This window comes from Hydra vulgaris, chromosome 11, assembly GCF_038396675.1.
Source record: "Hydra vulgaris chromosome 11, alternate assembly HydraT2T_AEP".
Classification (NCBI taxonomy): Eukaryota; Metazoa; Cnidaria; class Hydrozoa; order Anthoathecata; family Hydridae; genus Hydra; species Hydra vulgaris.
Window position 1 is genome coordinate 4,773,709 of NC_088930.1, and position 17,981 is coordinate 4,791,689.

The 17,981-nt window shown below is 26.1% G+C and overlaps 3 protein-coding genes across 3 annotated transcripts; 2 read left to right on the plus strand and 1 right to left on the minus strand.

Moving 5' to 3' along the window:
- Positions 1–1,268: 1,268 nt before the first annotated feature.
- Positions 1,269–2,234, minus strand: LOC100202631 (uncharacterized). The gene is made up of 3 exons (XM_065809851.1): positions 1,969–2,234; positions 1,736–1,804; positions 1,269–1,435 (listed from the first exon to the last, which is right to left on the minus strand). Exons 1-3 carry the CDS (start codon positions 2,176–2,178, stop codon positions 1,385–1,387), a joined length of 330 nt encoding a protein of 109 aa, XP_065665923.1. The 5' UTR covers positions 2,179–2,234; the 3' UTR covers positions 1,269–1,384.
- A 2,261-nt stretch (positions 2,235–4,495) lies between these two features.
- On the plus strand, positions 4,496–7,718 carry LOC136087350 (uncharacterized). Its single transcript, XM_065809852.1, has 3 exons — positions 4,496–4,876; positions 5,289–7,350; positions 7,468–7,718. The coding sequence occupies exon 2, from the start codon at positions 6,291–6,293 to the stop codon at positions 6,819–6,821; it is 531 nt and encodes a 176-aa protein (XP_065665924.1). The 5' UTR covers positions 4,496–4,876; positions 5,289–6,290; the 3' UTR covers positions 6,822–7,350; positions 7,468–7,718.
- Positions 7,719–15,364: 7,646 nt separating this feature from the next.
- Positions 15,365–16,201, plus strand: LOC136086795 (zinc finger BED domain-containing protein 5-like). The gene has a single exon (XM_065809285.1). It carries the CDS (start codon positions 15,365–15,367, stop codon positions 16,199–16,201), a length of 837 nt encoding a protein of 278 aa, XP_065665357.1.
- The last annotated feature ends 1,780 nt before the right edge of the window (positions 16,202–17,981 follow it).

Sequence of the window (17,981 nt, forward strand, 5' to 3'; positions counted from 1 at the left end):
CAAGTGTTATAATAAATAATTACTCTGTTTATTATTATATTATACTATTTTTTGATTCATTAATCAGTGTTTGTAAACTGTCCTTTGTAAGTTCTATTTTTAATGAGTTATTTTCTATCAGTGGGTTTAAACTAGTGTTTTCCAAGTTTGTACATAAATCTCATCAGCATTGGGTGAACACAATTACCAATTTCCTTTGACAAATTGATGCATATGTATTTATTAAAAAATTAGAAAAATTGTCTAGATCTTCTACCATTGCATTGAGTTATTTTGCTATCATAAAAAAACAAATAAAAGTTTGGTTCATGCAACACAAGAAGAAAAAAGGTAGAATTGTCTAACCGTAGAACGCTTTGCATTATTTATCATCATAATGTCAAATCCTAATATTTTTAAACATTTAAAAAATATTTGTATTTGTATAAATGACTAATGTTAATCTGCATACACAAATGACACAAAAAGTAAGGAACACCTTTAATAAACATTTCCTTTTTTATCAACATTTCCCTGGTTTCCTTGACAAGCTATATTCAGTGCTTTAGTGATTAGTGGTAGAGCGTTTGCTTTGTAAGCAAAAACTTCCGAGTCGCCATCACGTTCCTGATTCTGGTCCGATATTTTTGTTACAACAGAAAGGTTGTAAAAATAATATCGAACTATCAGAAACAATGCTTTATAAATGTTGTGGTAATTGAGAAGGAGCCCTACAATGAATGGAGCTTAGAAGATTAAAACTTTAATCAGAATCGGTAGTAAAATAATAAAACAACTTGACATATCAAAGATGATTGTGTAACTGGTGTAAATAAGTATTTTTGAATTTTGGAACTGGTATCTTTTAACGGTTTTTTTGCTATGGGCTCGAAAGATAACCTTATAAATACTTTACTAAAAAAGCAACATAAAAAAAAAATTTCATTATCTAATGTTTTTTTGTATTGTAAAATAATACTGAAGAACATTGTTTAAAATTGTTATATCTTTTGATAGACTTTACAATTTTTAAAAACAAACAAACTACTAGATTTTTTTGATAAAAAGAGTTTTATTGTTTGTTTAGAAAAAAGGATTTTAAGAAGTGTACATTACATTTTTTTATTTTAACTAGCTATAACACCTTTTTATTGTTTACTTAAAATTTTATAAAAGTTCGATTTTGTTAAAATAAGTTACTTTGGTTTCTACATTAGTCGGCATATAATTTTTATAAAAAAAAAATAATAATAATAAAAATAGTTGAAATACTTTTTTAAAGATTGGACTTTGGTTTATAAAAATATATTTTGAATAAAGAAATTTACTTAAAACAATGGAACAATATATTTGACAGCAATTTTAGATCACCATTACTAATAAAAACATTTTTTCTAAGGGGCATTTATTCTCTAGCCATTGATAATGGACCTGGCGCACCACTTGATTGAGCTTCCTAAAAAAATATCCAAAAATTTGAATGAATATTATTATTCTTCACTAGTTAGTTAAAATGTAAAAGATTATATTATAGTAAATATGAACTTTATATAATTTTAAATATAAACACTATATAGTTTATATAAATAAGTATGAAATTGTATAGTTTTATTATAAAGCATGAAGTATATTATATATAGGTTTACTTTGCAACATACATTATTTAATTTTCTTTGCATATATTACGCTTTATAAAGAAATTCCATACAATTAAGTATATGATTAAGCTATTGTTAAAATATGCAAAATAGCGTACCTTCGATTCCTGTACAAGAGCACAAATTGGACAAAACAAATGACACAAAAAATCTTCACAACAAGATCCCTAATATAAAATTAATGACAACTACAACAAAAATATAAAATTATAACAGATATATTCATTGCATAACAAGCTTCAAATTAATAAATAAAAATTATTAGAGTGATTTGATTGACTGGCCAGCGCATATAGCGTCAGAACTAATAAAGATACAATTTTAAAGAAACCTCAATTTGGTGTTTTTGGCGAATGTCTGAACGAACTATTGTTCGAGTTATTGCACCAAAACAAGTTACTCCTAAAAATCCGTACAAACAACAGCTTTTGCCAACATATTCGGCGTTTTTACCCGCAGTTACACAAGGTAAAAAGTACGTTATAATGCATGTCGAGCAGTCACTAAAACAATCGCAAATCCCATGTTTAAATTGAACCATTTTTTAATTTGAGCTGAAATGCTTTTAAAACCTTTTAAAGAAATGAGCATATTTCTTTAAGAAACATAATATAATGAATATAGTGCAAATAATCTAGCAAATAAAAATGAAGCCGGGGGTTCATCTTTAATAAACTTATTTTCTTTGTGTAATTCTTCTATAAAACCGTTATCAAGGTAATTTTAAATTTAACACTTAAGTTCCCCTTATTTTTTTAATTTTCATTTAAATATATTTTTGCAGTTTTAGGATTAGTTGTAAATCTAATTTTAAACAGTTTTTAAACTCCTACATTTGTAAACATGGCTGTTTAAAAAACAGGGATGGGTTTCAAGTTTAAATTGAATGGCACGTTGACTAAAACCATTTTCACTTAACAATGTTTAGATACCCAAATAGATAATCAGTTTTAAAATAATGAGTTCTTTATCTTTTTGTATTTCTTTGTGTGTATGCAGTTAAATTAAATAAACTATAATAAATGTATATAACGTGCTTAACCCCCGTGTCATGCGCATCTTGCTTGTTTAACTCGCTTTTATGTTTGAGAAATTATGTGAGAAACTTTTAGTTTTGTTTTTGGTGACGAAACTTGAATTGAGATCAAAGCACATAATCTAGCGCTTTAACCTGGTTTATTTATTCGGGTAACAAGATTTAAAAAAAAGTTAAATCTCTTCAAATAGTTTTATTTATATCGTTTGGTAGCGAGAATACCGAAATTAGGCGCTAAATTTTTTTTACACCAAAGATATTTTGAGCCCAATCTTGCGTGTTCATTTAGATAACGAAATTTCATTAAGATTTAAAAATCTTTTTAGCCCATTAACGTAATTTAAATTGGTGGTGTGAGAAATGTGTTTGCTTTTTTTTCTAAATCAAGTCTTGTTTTTAATGTTGTTTTCTTTTCTTTTTTTTTTTAAAAATATTTAAGAGCATAAAGAAGGGTGTTTTAGATAATTATTTAATACTTCTTTTACCAATTCGTAAGTTGGAATTTTAGAAACAAAATTCGGTGAATTTTCGCTACTTGTTGGCTCCAATAAGAAACGTTTCCCTCCAAAAACACATGTTTTTTAGCAGCATCAAAGACTTTTTGGAATTTAAATAGAAATTTGGGGTTTACAAATGATTCTACTGAAAAATAATCTATGTTTTTATGCCGATAAAACGAGCTATCAGACATTTTTTGAAAGTTTTTCTTAGGTTGATCATTTATTTGTCATCTAAAGCTAAATGACTTTATAACAGTTGCCACCATTGGAATGCATACACTGATGAAAGGAGTTCTTCCTAAAAATTAGATATTCACCTAGTTTTCATACAAGTTTCAATTCTGTAAAGAAAATTCGATAAAAATAAGGTTGAACAGTGTAATCGCAGTTTTAGTTAAAATTTCATTATACTAGCGTGTTGCATTTTTAATCTAAGGCCTATAACAACTATTTTATTAAATTTCTGATTGTTTGTAGAACTCAAAAAAGTTTGAATGATTGGAAAACATTTTTTACAAAGCATTCTCAAGTAAAATAAGTTTTTTTTTTATTATAAAATTAAAATGGATGATGCAAACACTAAGTAGGTTTTCAAATATATTCCGGGACTTTAACAGAATTTTTATTTATAAAAATGATGGGAAACTCTAAATTTCAATTTTCTTGTGAAAAAAATAGTGATAATGAAACTGAAACAGAGTGTATTGACATATTGAATTTTGAAAGTAAATACTACTCAGTTTGCCAATGTGCCAAACAGAATGAATAAAAAAGCATTTTTAATTTTAAATATGAATATCTGAAGTCTAGATGAAAATTTTGAAAACGTAAAAATGTTGTTGAGTGAAATAAAACACGATTTTAGCATTATTTGTTTAACAGAAGTTTAGTGTAAATACATCGGACAAAATTACTTATTCTGATTTAATTAAAGACACGTTAGTTGATCCAGCGCGTTAAAACTATGGTTGCTGAGGGAGGGATACTTTTGTCCACTATTCAATTGATTTTTCCCTCATGAACTATGCATTAATGAAACAGATTGTGAGTCATTAGGCCGGGTAAACAAAAAAAAGCATTCTATATTGTATATTATTTCATTTTGTATTGAATTTTAAACCTTATATAAAGTTGTATGTATTCTCTTTAACTGACGATATATATATATATATTTATCTATTTGTAAAAAATATATATATATATATATATATATATATATATATATATATATATATATATATATATATATATATATATATATATATATATATATATATATATATATAAGGGTTAGACCCGCAAGCCGCCGCCATTAGCCGCTAGCCGTCGCCAAGCACTGCTTTATTTTTAGCCAGCTGTGAAAAATGCCTTCGCCAGCCATGAAAATAAGTCGCCATAGCCAGCCGTTAAAATCATAGTTAGTTAATTGATTTAAATCTTTAAATTAGTTTATGTCCAATTTTTTTTTAAATTTTATCATATCACCTATCACCAATCGCTTCGTAATATTGGTTTTGGTTTAACCATGGAATTCCATGAGTCTCGTGTTCATATACCGTATATTCGAATACCTTAATTTTCGCGCTATAAAAAAAAGTCTCTTGCAGTCCCAAAACAGTAGTCAATGTTTATCATAAAAAAAAAGTAAAGTTGTCATCTGCGCAATTTAAATTTTAAAATGAAAAGAAACAATCATTCTAAAGGTCCGAATTATCATTATTGTTTGTATTATATATATACATATATATATATATATATATATATATATATATATATATATATATATATATATATATATATATATATATATATATATATATATATATATATATATATATATATATATATATATATATATATATATATATATACATATATATATATATATATATATATATATATATATATATATATATATATATATATATATATATATATATATATATATATATATATATATATTATATATATATATTATTATATATATATATTATTATATATATATATATTATTATATATATATATATATTATATATATATATTATATATATATATATATATATATATATATATATATATATATATATATATATATATATATATATTTATATACAGTTCGTGAACGAGTAAATAAATTTGTTTCCATTGAAAAAAAAACTGGAACAATTTGCTTGCTCAAGGATCTGAGATGGATTCCTGTGTCCAACAGCAAATCTAGGGCTTCTACATCCAAAGCATGGGACTTCATGAATTAACTAATCTTGAAAGATTCAAGAAACCAAATTAATCAAAATTATTTATTTAATAATCAGTTGTACTGCAGATACTGTTTCGAAGAGCAATCACGTGTCGATGAAGGTCGATTATCAAAGGTATATGTTACTTCAACAATGACATCTTCTGGTAACCATCTAAACCATGCTGTTTTTAAACATGGAAAGACTTTTGAGCAACCAGTTAGTTCTAAAATTACTAATTGGGTCCGCACTGTACAAAATAATAAACCAGCACAAAGTCAATTTGAATTCAACAGAGATCTTTGTCTGTTAATATGTTTAGATCTTAAGCCATTTAGTTCAGTTGAAAGATCTGGGTTTAAAAGTTTTTGTTCAAAAAATACAGCGTTTCAGCCTCCATCATCTGACTGTATATCTGGATCTGCCCTAAAAAATGTTTATACTTCTGTTAAACAAAGAGTCTTAGAAGTTCTACAATCATGTGTAAGTGGAACTTTGATGATGGATGGTTGGACTGACAAGCGTAATCGTTTACCTTATTTTGGAATTCGTTTAAGTGTTGTGCATGATTGGAGATTTAAAATTTTCACATTGGCTGTTCAGCCAGTGGAGTCGCACACTTCTGAGCAGCTTTATCGATTTGTTAAAACTGTTTTAAAAGAATTTTTACCTCAAGATAAGCATTTTTTATTATTTAACACAACTGATGGTAGCTAATATGAAAAAATTATCAAAGCTATTAGGCCATGAACATATAACATGCACCGCTCATGGAATTTATCTGCTTTTAACCTCGGATAGCTAAAAAAAAATTCCAGAATTAACTTTACTAGTAAGCAAATGCAAAGAAGTAATAAAAGCTTTACATTTTAAGGGATATATGCTATCGAGTGAAATTGAAACTGTGAAAGACGAGGAGTTGTTCAAAAGAATTACAACTCATGTTGACGAGCTAATAGCTGATGAAGAGGATCCAATTCTGGATTTTGAAATTGAAACTGAAAATGTAAGCATTCTTCCACAAACACAGCTAATTAAATCTGTTAGTCAAGCTGATGAGAGTTCACTTGAAGAGTATTCTGAAGAGTATTCACTTCTAGATTTTGACATACAAGCTAAAAATGATGTCATAAAAAGTCATGAGCACAGTTCTTTAAAAAATAGTGTCCCAACAAGATGGAATAGTACCTTGGAAATGATTGAATCTATCTTAGATCTAAAAACTCATGTTGATACAGTGTTGAAAAAAATTGGAAAGTATGATTTATGTTTTCTTCCTGAAGATTTAGAACTTCTGCAAGAACTGCGCAATTTTTTATCTCCATTTCGAGAACTGACTCTACTTGTTAGCGAGGGATCACCAAATTTGTCTTGCCTTCCACTCATGGTAACTAAAATTAAAAATTGTTGAATTGTTCAAGTCACAGATTTTTCTGCGATAAAAAAATATAAAAAGTTAGTTAGAAAATGCATTGAGAAACGGTTAGTTGTTACTAATTTAGTTGAATTAGCGTGTTGTTTTGATCCAGCAATGCGTGATCTTGTTTTGACGAAGGAAAAATGTGAAATTTTGTTAAAAAACAGCTAAAAAATGTGAAATTTTGTTAAAAAACAGCTATGACAAAATAAAAACTTCTTTATTTGGTTCAAACATTTTACCACAAATAGGAACCGATAAAAAGATTAACTTCTCTGCGTCATACATTGACAATAATCAAAATAGTAAAACCTCAAACGCAGCTCAGGATTTTAAAAAACTTAGACTGACTTTACAGGAAACTGCAAAATCTTCACTAAACTCTGGAGCAATATTAGAGAATAGCAATGGGTTGCAAGCTGAAATAAATCTTTATCTTACCATTTGTGATAATCAATCACCAGCCTTGCTGTTTTGGAAAAATAATGCAGAAAAGTTCCCTATTCTAGCATCCATAGCCAAGGTAGAAGATAATTTTATTTTTGACATTAAACAAATATTAGTGACAAAAATAGCAGCAAACATTAATTTTTTTCTGAAGTTTAATGTCGCTTATTTTACATAGTTTCTATTGTTTCAGGTTTATCTTGCATTGAGCATCGGCAGTGTACCTGTTAAATGTCTTTTTAGCACGACTGGTTTAATTTTGAATGGAAAGAGATCCTCCTTGGCACCATTTCGAATGAATGCAGTTTGTTTCATACACGATAACTATCCAAATGCTGGTCTATGAGCTAAGTCTTGCATTATTTGGATTAGGACATTATTTATGTTTTTATTTCATTTTGATTAACTTTGTATTTCATATATGAATATTTATTATATGCAAAAGTTTGTTTTGTTTTGGTTAATGCTGTCAGTATTATACTTGTATATATGTGGTTATTATACTATAAATATATTTTATATATATATATATATATATATATATATATATATATATATATATATATATATATATATATATATATATATATATATATATATATACATTTGCATAGCAATATAAAATTAAATTAGCAAAAACACTTATCTAATTTTTGATTACTTCGACACTGTGTTTCACCATCAGTAGGTTTATCAGGATTCTTTCTGATGAACCTACTGATGGTGAAACACAGTGTTGAAGTAATCAATAATTAGATAAGTGCTTTTACTAATTTATATATATATATATATATATATATATGTATATATATATATTTATATATATATATATATATATATATATATATATATATATATATATATATATATATATACATATATATATATATATATATATATATAATAGCCAGCTAAGCAGCCAAAAAAATCAGGCGGCTAGCCAGCCACAAAAATGTAGGCTAGCCTCTCATGCCATCAGCTAGCCGGTCAGAATTTTTTTTAGCCAGCCATGAAAGTAAAATACCGTGGCTAGGAGGTCTAATAAGGGTAGTCTAAATTTTTTTTTTTAAAACAAGTTCATTTGAACCTTCTATCTACTAAAAAAAACCTTCTATTTAATTACTAAAACAAAAATTTGATATAATTTTGAGTTGGTTTGAAGAAATTATAAAGAGATTTGCAGAAGATTCTTAAATATCAGGCATGTCTCTAATAATACCAATTTGGTTTTCAAAAAATGGAAAGTTTATAAAACCACAAATTTTAATTTTTTTTATTTTTTTGTTTTTTTTATATTTTGCCGTTTAATAATATATGCAGTTTCGAAGGATATAAATAAAAATAAACAATGGCGGGGCAAGAAGAAGACTAATTTAGCTTTATCACCGAGCCCCGTTCTCACGTATTTACAAAAACTGTAATATTTAAATATCTATAGTTAACAAACTATTTATTAAAAAAAAAAATAAAAGTAAAATAGATAACAAATCGTTGTCTTTTAAAGAAAAATTTAAAGAATCAAATTTTAAGGAAGGAGTAAGATTAAGTAAATAAGAAAATATAAATAAGTTATTATCATTTGCTTAAAACTTAAAAATTAAAACTGAGATTTAAAAATAAAAGTTAAATAAATTAATATACACCATAGAAATAGCATAAATAAATTAGTATACTTCATAGAAATAACGTAAATATATTAGCAAACGCCATATAGGTAATACCACAATTAAGGTAATAAAAAAAAAAAATGTCGATACACTTAGTGACATAACTTCTGTATTATTTTTTGTATTTAAGTTTTAATTAAAAAAAACATTTAAAATCGGATATTATTAAATCCATAAATAAGAATGCCTGTTTTCATTTATTTTTAAACTGCTCTATACTAGTTTTATGTGTATTTACAATTTTGGAAACAGTGTCCACAAATCCACAATAAATTACTGAATATAAAGTGAGTTTTGAATGATATTTTGGGACAGCAAAGTTGTTATTTGAAAATTTTGTAGGATATTTATGAACTATTTTATCAAAATATGATTGAAATATTTTAGAAGATAATCCTATATTTGTTTTATAAATGAACATTAAAACTAGGTGTAAGTTGATTTTATATATATTTAATGCTCCAAGTATACGCAGAAGAGGCTAACAAGGTACAGTTCTATCAGCTCCAAAGTGTTGTTCTGCACGCGTGTTTTTGTTTACAGTACAATTTTTTAAATTTTGTATAGTTTGTACTTGCCTATGCAATATTGCAATAAATTAAACAACAATAAATAAAAGAGAAATATAAACTCTTTAAAGAACTATTGCTTTAAAATGATTTAGTCCTATATATCATTGCTAAATTTTTTGATATTTTGTTTTCAATACTTTTTATATGTAAACTCCAACGTAAATGTTCATCTAAGATTACGCCTAGAAAGTTTACTGAGTTTTCTCTTTTAATGTTAGTGTTATTGATTATTAGATTACGCAATTTGATGGGAATATTTTTTGATTTATTCACTTTTTGGAACAAAATAAATTTGGTTTTATCCACATTTAGAGAGAGTTTATTACTTTTAAACCACTCATTAACTTTCAATAATTGTTCGTTTGTTGTTTCAAATAGTGTATTAATATCTCTGTGGGAATAAAAAAGATTGGAGTTACCTGCAAAAAGAATACAAGTTAATAGGTCTGTTGCTAAATTTAAATCATTAATGTACACTAGGAACAACAGTGGTCCTAAAATAGAGCCCTGGGGAACCCAACAAGTTAAGACAGTCGGTAATGTTTGTTTTTGTTCATGCACTATAAATTATTTTCTATCGGTCTCAATTAATGTTAGTGTTATTGATTAGTTGTTTTCTATCGTTCAAATAACTTTTGAACCAAAGTAAATTGTTAGTTTTACTCCATAGTGTTCAAGTTTTTTTTTAAGTATATTATAATTAACGGTATCGAAAGCTTTTGACAGATTAATGAAAAGTCCTAAGGTAAAGTAGTTACTACTGAATGTACTTGATATTTGATTGACTAGTTCAACCACTGCATGATCGGATGAATTTTTTTTTGAAACTAAATTGTTTTGAATACAACATGTCGTTTTCTGATAAGTGATTAAAAAGCTTATTGTACATTATTTTCTCTAGTAATTTTGAAAAACAAGGTAAAATAGATATAGGCCTATAGTTAGAGGTATTTGAGTCATCTCCGTACTTAAATATCGGCGTGGTTAATATTTTTAGCTTTTCAGGGATAATACCTGTTTAAATGAAAGATTAAATATGTGAAATAACGAGGGTTCTATTATATTATATACTGATTTTACAACATTAACGTTAATTTTATCAAATCCAGCACTTTTCTTAGTTTTAAGGTAAAAAAAGGCGGTTTGCAATTCAATTAGTTTTAATTTCGGTTCATCCATAACTTTATTATAATTTTCAAATGACAATGATTTAATTGGAATTTTAAATGCCAAATTCGGACCAGCATTAGTAAAGATTCTGTTTAGTTTTTTTAGCAATAACTGATTTATCATAAACTGTGTTTTTATCAATTGTTATTTTTTTTGGCAGAATGTTTCTCTCATAATTATTTTTTCCGATTATTTCTTTAATTACACTCCATGTTTTTTTAGTGTTTTCGGTGGCTTTACTTAATAGCTTTGCATAACAAAGTTTTTTGAGTTCCTTTTTTGTTTTTTCAAATATATTTTTATAGTTTTTATATGTCATTTCGTTTTTATAAGTTTTTTTTTTAAGTACTTATCATATAACTTCTGTTTCCTTTATGAAGATTTTAGTAACCTAATAGACATCCATGGAGTTAAAACAGTTTTGGTTTTTACAATGATTTTTTTTTCAGGAAATGCTTGATCGTATTGCTTGCAGAATTGATTTAAAAATAGATCATATGCGTTGTTAACATCATGTGACTGCAATACCAGATTCCAATCAACGTTGTCACTTAAAAGATTTTGAATTTTTTTTACCGAGTTTTTATTGATCTGTCGCCAAAATATAATGGATTGAGAAGGAATACTGTTAAATAACATATTGTTAGTAACTAGGAATGTTGGGAAATGATCCAATAAGTTAGTTTTGATAATGCCTGTCTAAAGACGGTTATTAAGATTGCTATTAGTTATAATATTACCAAGAAGTGTAGAAGAGTTGTTAGTCACTCTCGTTGGCTTGTTTATTGACGGAATTAAATTATTTTGAAGAAGAGTATTTATAAAATTGTTAACATTTTTATTGGAAGCATGGTTTATTAGGTCAATTTTAAAATCCCCAACTAAGGACTTCGGGTTTTATTTATACTTGTTAAGAATAGTTTAAGATGAGTTTTAAATTTCTTTAAGCTAGTAGATGGAGGTCTATATGTGGCATTTATAATTTTTTTTTTAGTGGTTTTATTTATTAATTCAATGCATAATGACTCACAATCTATTTCATTTACTCAGAGATCTTGACGTAAATTATAACTAATTGAGATGTAAACTCAATTAGTTATAATTTATGTGAATTTATGGTGAACTGATGAGTAATCAATTAGTTCAAATTGGGCATTTGTTTCGCCACGCTTACATCAAGTTTCCGTTAAACAAATAATTTTAAAATCGTGTTTTAATTCATCCAACAAAAACCTAAGATTTTTAAAATTTTTATTTAAACTTCGAATACTAATGTTTAAAATTGAAAAGCCATTTTAATTTTTTTGAAGATATTGTAAAGATTTAATAACTGTATAGTATTGGCTTTCAGATATTTTTTGATTAAAGTTATTAGAGTCATCGACGTCACAGAATACGACATTTTCATCTAAAAATTTAATTAGAAAGTTGCTTTTATTTCATTTTCAGACCACGTTTCATTTTTATTTTCTTTGATGCCATCAATCCTAAGGATATTTATTTGTGACCGATCCTCAATTTCTCTATGTTTTTTTTTTAAAGTCAAGAAACCCATCGCTTTTATGTGCTTCGGTTTTACAAAATCTTTTTTTTTTCAATAGACTCAACATTATTTTTGACCTTTTTTTCGATGAGCTTCTCGTGAAAATTTAAGCTTTCCTTTATATCAAATACATCCTTTTCCAATCGTTTAATTTTTTCCACCCTGTCATTGATATTTTTTTCAGCTTTTTGTTGTCGGTGGCTTGGTATTTTTGCGTTCGCACTGATGAATTTAAGGATATTTTGTTCTTGCTGTTTTATTAGTAATACTATATCTTTTTTCAAACATTTTCTTGAACATTGTTCGAATTTCGCTAATGGCAACTGCCATATTTAATAATTGATAGCAACTTGTATTTTATACTTTTAAATTTGTATTATTAAAAAAAAAAATTTCTTCGACTGAAAAAAACACGTCTGTTTGCCGTAAAAGTAAATGCGGAAGTGATTGATGAAATTCTTTTTTTAAAAAATTGAAGAAATTTATTCTAAAAACTATGAAAAAAATGTAAATTTTTTGTTTTTTGATAAAAACAATAGGTTTCAAGCCATAAAACATAAGCCCATATTCTGTATATAAAATAATAACTTTTTTTTAATTTTTTATAAAATTTTGCTTTTTTTGAGATCCTACATTAAAGTGTATGCTTAGAAAAAAAATTTTTTTTGACAATATGAGGGATGTCTGATGTTTAAGAATCTTGTGCAACCAAATAATCTTCAAATCACCTTAAACTTTTAAATTGTCTTTTTTTTTAGATGGATAAGATTAGGAGATTCCAATGTGCACTACTAAATAAATATTTAAATTTTTGACCACCTTAATATAAATATAAATATATATATATATATATATATATATATATATATATATATATATATATATATATATATATATATATATATATATATATATATATATATATATATATATATATATGTATATATATATATTTATATATTTTGAACATCTTCGCTTCCAACAAGGCTGCAAGCAACCACTAATTAATGTTGGAAGTTACTGGAAGAGAATAGATGAAGAATGTAGAGCAATATAATATTTACAGACGACTTAAAAGATTACAAATTATATGAATCAGGAAAGCAAGATAAAGGAATGTTTATATATACATATAGACCTGTGGTTCTTAATCGGTGCTCCGCGAAATTATGAAACTCAAAATTTAATTTTCACTCACTTTTTACATTACACTGTAATGATTACAGTTTAGGTAAGAAGCTACAATAATTGGGTTTTATTACCTACCTACCTACATTGAATGCAATATTTTGAAAATAAAAAAAAAATTGCAGTTTACAGGAAACCAAATATTAATAAGGTTAGTTTGTATTTTATTCTAATCAAGAGAAAATAAAAGTACATTTACATTCATTTAATTAATACATATTGAATAAAAGAAAAAACTAATTAAACTTAAGAATTAACGAAATAAAACTTCTAAAGATTGTTGACAATAATTACATTTTATTTAAGTTACCATAAAAAAAAATTATATCATATTAAGGCAGTTTTATTAATTTAAAATTCTATAAATAATTTTTTTTTAAACTAAATCAACGAATAATTTTACAAACAACGAAGACCTTAAACAACGTGTTTTTTTTACTTTAAAATTTATTTTTGAGCGAATGTTGTTTGCTTTGCAATCACCGATTTTAATAGTTATAGTTATGACTATTAATAGTTATGAGTACTAATATATAATATACAATATATATAAAGTTATTTAACTATATATTATATAATATATAATATATATTATATAACTATATATTATATAATATAACTTATAAACTATATATTATATAATATAACTTATAAACTATATATTATATAAAATATAATGTATATAGTTATGACTATTAATAGTTATGACTATTAAAATCGGTGACTTCAAAGCGAAAAACATTCGCGCATTCGTTTAATGTTTTAAATTTAACATGTATGATAAAAATCGTTATGAAACGGAATCTAAAAGGTGTTTTAAAAACCAAAATATTTTTAAAAATTATGAAAAAATAATAATATTAAATAAATAATGAAATATTTATTTAAATTAATAATAAAAAATTAGTTTATTGTAACGTTTTAACAGCTGTAATATAAACCGAGCTATGTAATTAAAAATAAAATTTGCGACAAACATCTTAAAAATTTGATCGGACACTGTCCGACCAAATTTAAATTTAATCAGACATTTTGTCCGGGACTTAATAAACAATTAAAATAAGCCCAGTATTAATTCCCAAATCATTCTTGGTTTTTACAGTAATACCTCATAATGGACAAATTTCTTATCAAACGAAAAGCGAATGATTCGGAAGTGGAAGCGGTAGTAATGCTCTTGCTGCACATATTGTGTCTGATACAAGATATAGGATTAAAAGAAAAAAATTAATCGATAGTATTCTGAAGAATATTCATGTTTTGAATTTACGTACGTTTGTGAGGAACAATACCACATTCCAAATTGTATTGTATGTAGAGAAAAGTTATCCAACAGCGCGATGGTTTCTAACAAGTTGAAAGTCACTTTTCTACAAATCACGCCAACCTTGCTACAAAAACTAAAGATTATTTCAAACGATTGTTCGATACGCAAGCTAAACAAGTAAAACATTTTGAAAAAACTGTGAAAATTTCCGATAAGGCACAGTTGGCGTCATATACGGTTGATGAAATGATTGCTGTTCAGTTAAAACCACATACTGTAGCAGAGTCTTTAATTATACCTGCATGTTGTGAAATGGTTAAAATTATGTTTGGCGGTGAAGTAACAAAGAAAATAATGAAAATTCCTCGTTCAAATGATACAATAAAAATTGAATTAAAAATATGTCGGATGATTTCGAGAAAACAGTTGCCGATAAGCTTTCCAAACGGCATTTTGCTCTGCAAATTGACGAGTTCACTGACATAAATGGAAAAGCTCATATACTAGGGTTCGTTCGTTTCCTTCGTGAAAACGAAATAGTGAATCAATTTCTATGCTGTCTTGAGCTTACCGAACGTTCGACAGGACAAGATGTCTTTGATTCTTTGATTTCTTCGTATTTTGAATAATTCAAAATATCATGGGAGTTGTGTGTGGGAATTTGTACGGACGGTGTTCCATCAATGGTAGGCTCATTAAAAGAGTTTGTGACTCGCGCCATAAAAAGAAACGCCAATATTATATCTACTCACTGTTTTTTGCATAGAGAATCTCTGGCGTCCAAAATATTACCAGTAGCATTAAAACCTGTGCTAGACAAAGTTGTAAGTATGGTAAACATCATAAAATCGAGACCTTTGAAAATACGCGTCTTTAAAAATCTTTGCATCTTTATGGAGACCAAGTACGAATCTTTGCTTTTGCATACTGAAGTGAGATGGTTATCCGGAGGAAAAGTGTTACGTCGTTTCTTAGAACTGAACGATGAATTGATGAACTTTTTCCAAAAGGAAAATATGGATGATTTTGTGGAATATCTTCAAAATGACATTTGGTGTGCTAAACTGGCATATTTAGCTAATAGTTTTGATTATTTAAATTGTGTTGATTCCAGCGTTCAAGGAAGAAAAGAAAACTTTTTAACAATGACCAACAAATTGACAGCCTTTCGGAAAAAAGTTATTTTTTGGAAAAATCGTGTGTTGGAGAAGAAGAAAGTAGATATCTATCCTTCTCTTAATGATAACACTACCGACGATATTATTTCAGCAGTAACGGAGCATTTAACTTTATTAGAAGAAAAGATTGAATTTTATTTTCCATCAATAAACGTAGAAACATATGACTGGATACATAATCCATTTGCCAAGGTTTATACATCAAATAGTAAGTTGTCATACCAAGAAGAAGAAGAATTAATCAACCTATTATCGGATCGCACACTTAAAATGAAATTTTCCGAAATGGTTCTTGAGGAATTTGGATCTTTTTGCAAGAAGAATACTCAGCTTTATCCATGAAGGCACCTAAAATCTTGTTGCAATTTTCAACATCATATTTGTGTGAACTCGGTTTCTCGATATTCACCAACATAAAAACTAAAAAACGAGCAACACTTACTAATTTGGATGAAGAATTGAGGGTAGCTATTTCTAAAATAAGGCCTAATATGACTGAAATTTGTAAAAACCGTCAAGCTCAGGTTTCACATTAAATCTTTTAATTTTTCTAAATTAAATTTTGCTCAGTGTTATTTTTTTACTTATTAAATTTATGTTTATTAACAATTTGTTTGTCATGTTATCATTTTAAACTGTTATGTTATAATCTTTAATTTTCAATAAGAGTCGAACGTATATGTGTTTGTTTGTTTTTTTTACTCCGTGATTTCAGTGGTCCCCAAAATTTTGTCATGATCAAAAGTGCTCCCCGACTTCAAAAAGGTTAACAACCACTGATATAGACATATGTATATATATAAATAGATAAATATATATATATATATATATATATATATATATATATATATATATATATATATATACATATATGTATACATATATATATATATATATATATATATATATATATATATATAGACATATGTATATATATATATATATATGTATATAAATACATATAAACATGTATATATACATATATATATATATATATATATATATATATATATATATATATATATATATATATATATATATATATATATATATATACATATACACATATATATATATATACATATATACATACATACATACATGTATACATATATGTATATATACATATATGTATACATGTATGTATGTATATATATATGCATATATATATATATGTGTATTTGTATATATATATATATATATATATATATATATATATATATATATATATATATATATATATATATATATATATATATATCGTTAGTTAAAGAGAATACATACAACTTTGTAAAATATTAAGTTTAATATTCAGTATAAAATAAAATAATATACAATGTAAAATGCTTTTTTTTGTTTACCCGGCCTAATGACTCACAATCTGTTTCATTAATGCATAGTTCATGAAGAGGGGAAAATCAATTGAATAGTGGACAAAAGTATCCCTGCCTCCGCAACCATAGTTTTAACGCGCTGGATCAACTGAAGTGTCTTTAATTAAATCAGAATAAGTAATTTTGTCCGATGTATTTACACTAAACTTCTGTTAAACAAATAATGCTAAAATCGTGTTTTATTTCACTCAACAACATTTTTACGTTTTCAAAATTTTCATCTAGACTTCAGATATTCATATTTAAAATTGAAAATGCTTTTTTATTTATTCTGTTTGGCACATTGGCAAACTGAGTTGTATTTACTTTCAAAATTCAATATGTCAATACAGTCTGTTTCAGTTTCAATATCACTATTTTTTTCACAAGAAAATTGAAATTTAGAGTTTTCCATCATTTTTATAAATAAAAATTCTGTTAAAGTCCCGGAATGTATTTGAAAACCTACTCAGTGTCTGCATCATCTCTTTTAATTTATAATAAAAAAAAAAACTTATTTTACTTGAGAATGCTTTGTAAAAAAGTGTTTTCCAATCATTCAAACTTTTTTGAGTTCTACAAACAATCAGAAATTTAATAAAATAGTTGTTATAGGTCTTAGATTAAAAATGATATTGCAACACGCTAGTATAATGAAATTTTAACCAAAACTGCGATTACACTGTTCAACCTTATTTTTATCGAATTTTCTTTACAGAATTGAAACTTGTATGAAAACTCGGTGAATA

Coding starts and splice junctions, on each gene's coding strand:
- LOC136087350 (XM_065809852.1), top strand. CDS start 6,291: ATGCTATCGAGTGAAATTGAAACTGTGAAAGACGAGGAGTTGTTCAAA.
- LOC136086795 (XM_065809285.1), top strand. CDS start 15,365: ATGGTAGGCTCATTAAAAGAGTTTGTGACTCGCGCCATAAAAAGAAAC.
- LOC100202631 (XM_065809851.1), bottom strand. CDS start 2,178: ATGGTTCAATTTAAACATGGGATTTGCGATTGTTTTAGTGACTGCTCG. Junction 1,805..1,968: donor GCCAAAAACACCAAATTGAG/GTTTCTTTAAAA, acceptor ATTTTATATTAG/GGATCTTGTTGTGAAGATTT. Junction 1,436..1,735: donor CTCTTGTACAGGAATCGAAG/GTACGCTATTTT, acceptor ATATTTTTTTAG/GAAGCTCAATCAAGTGGTGC.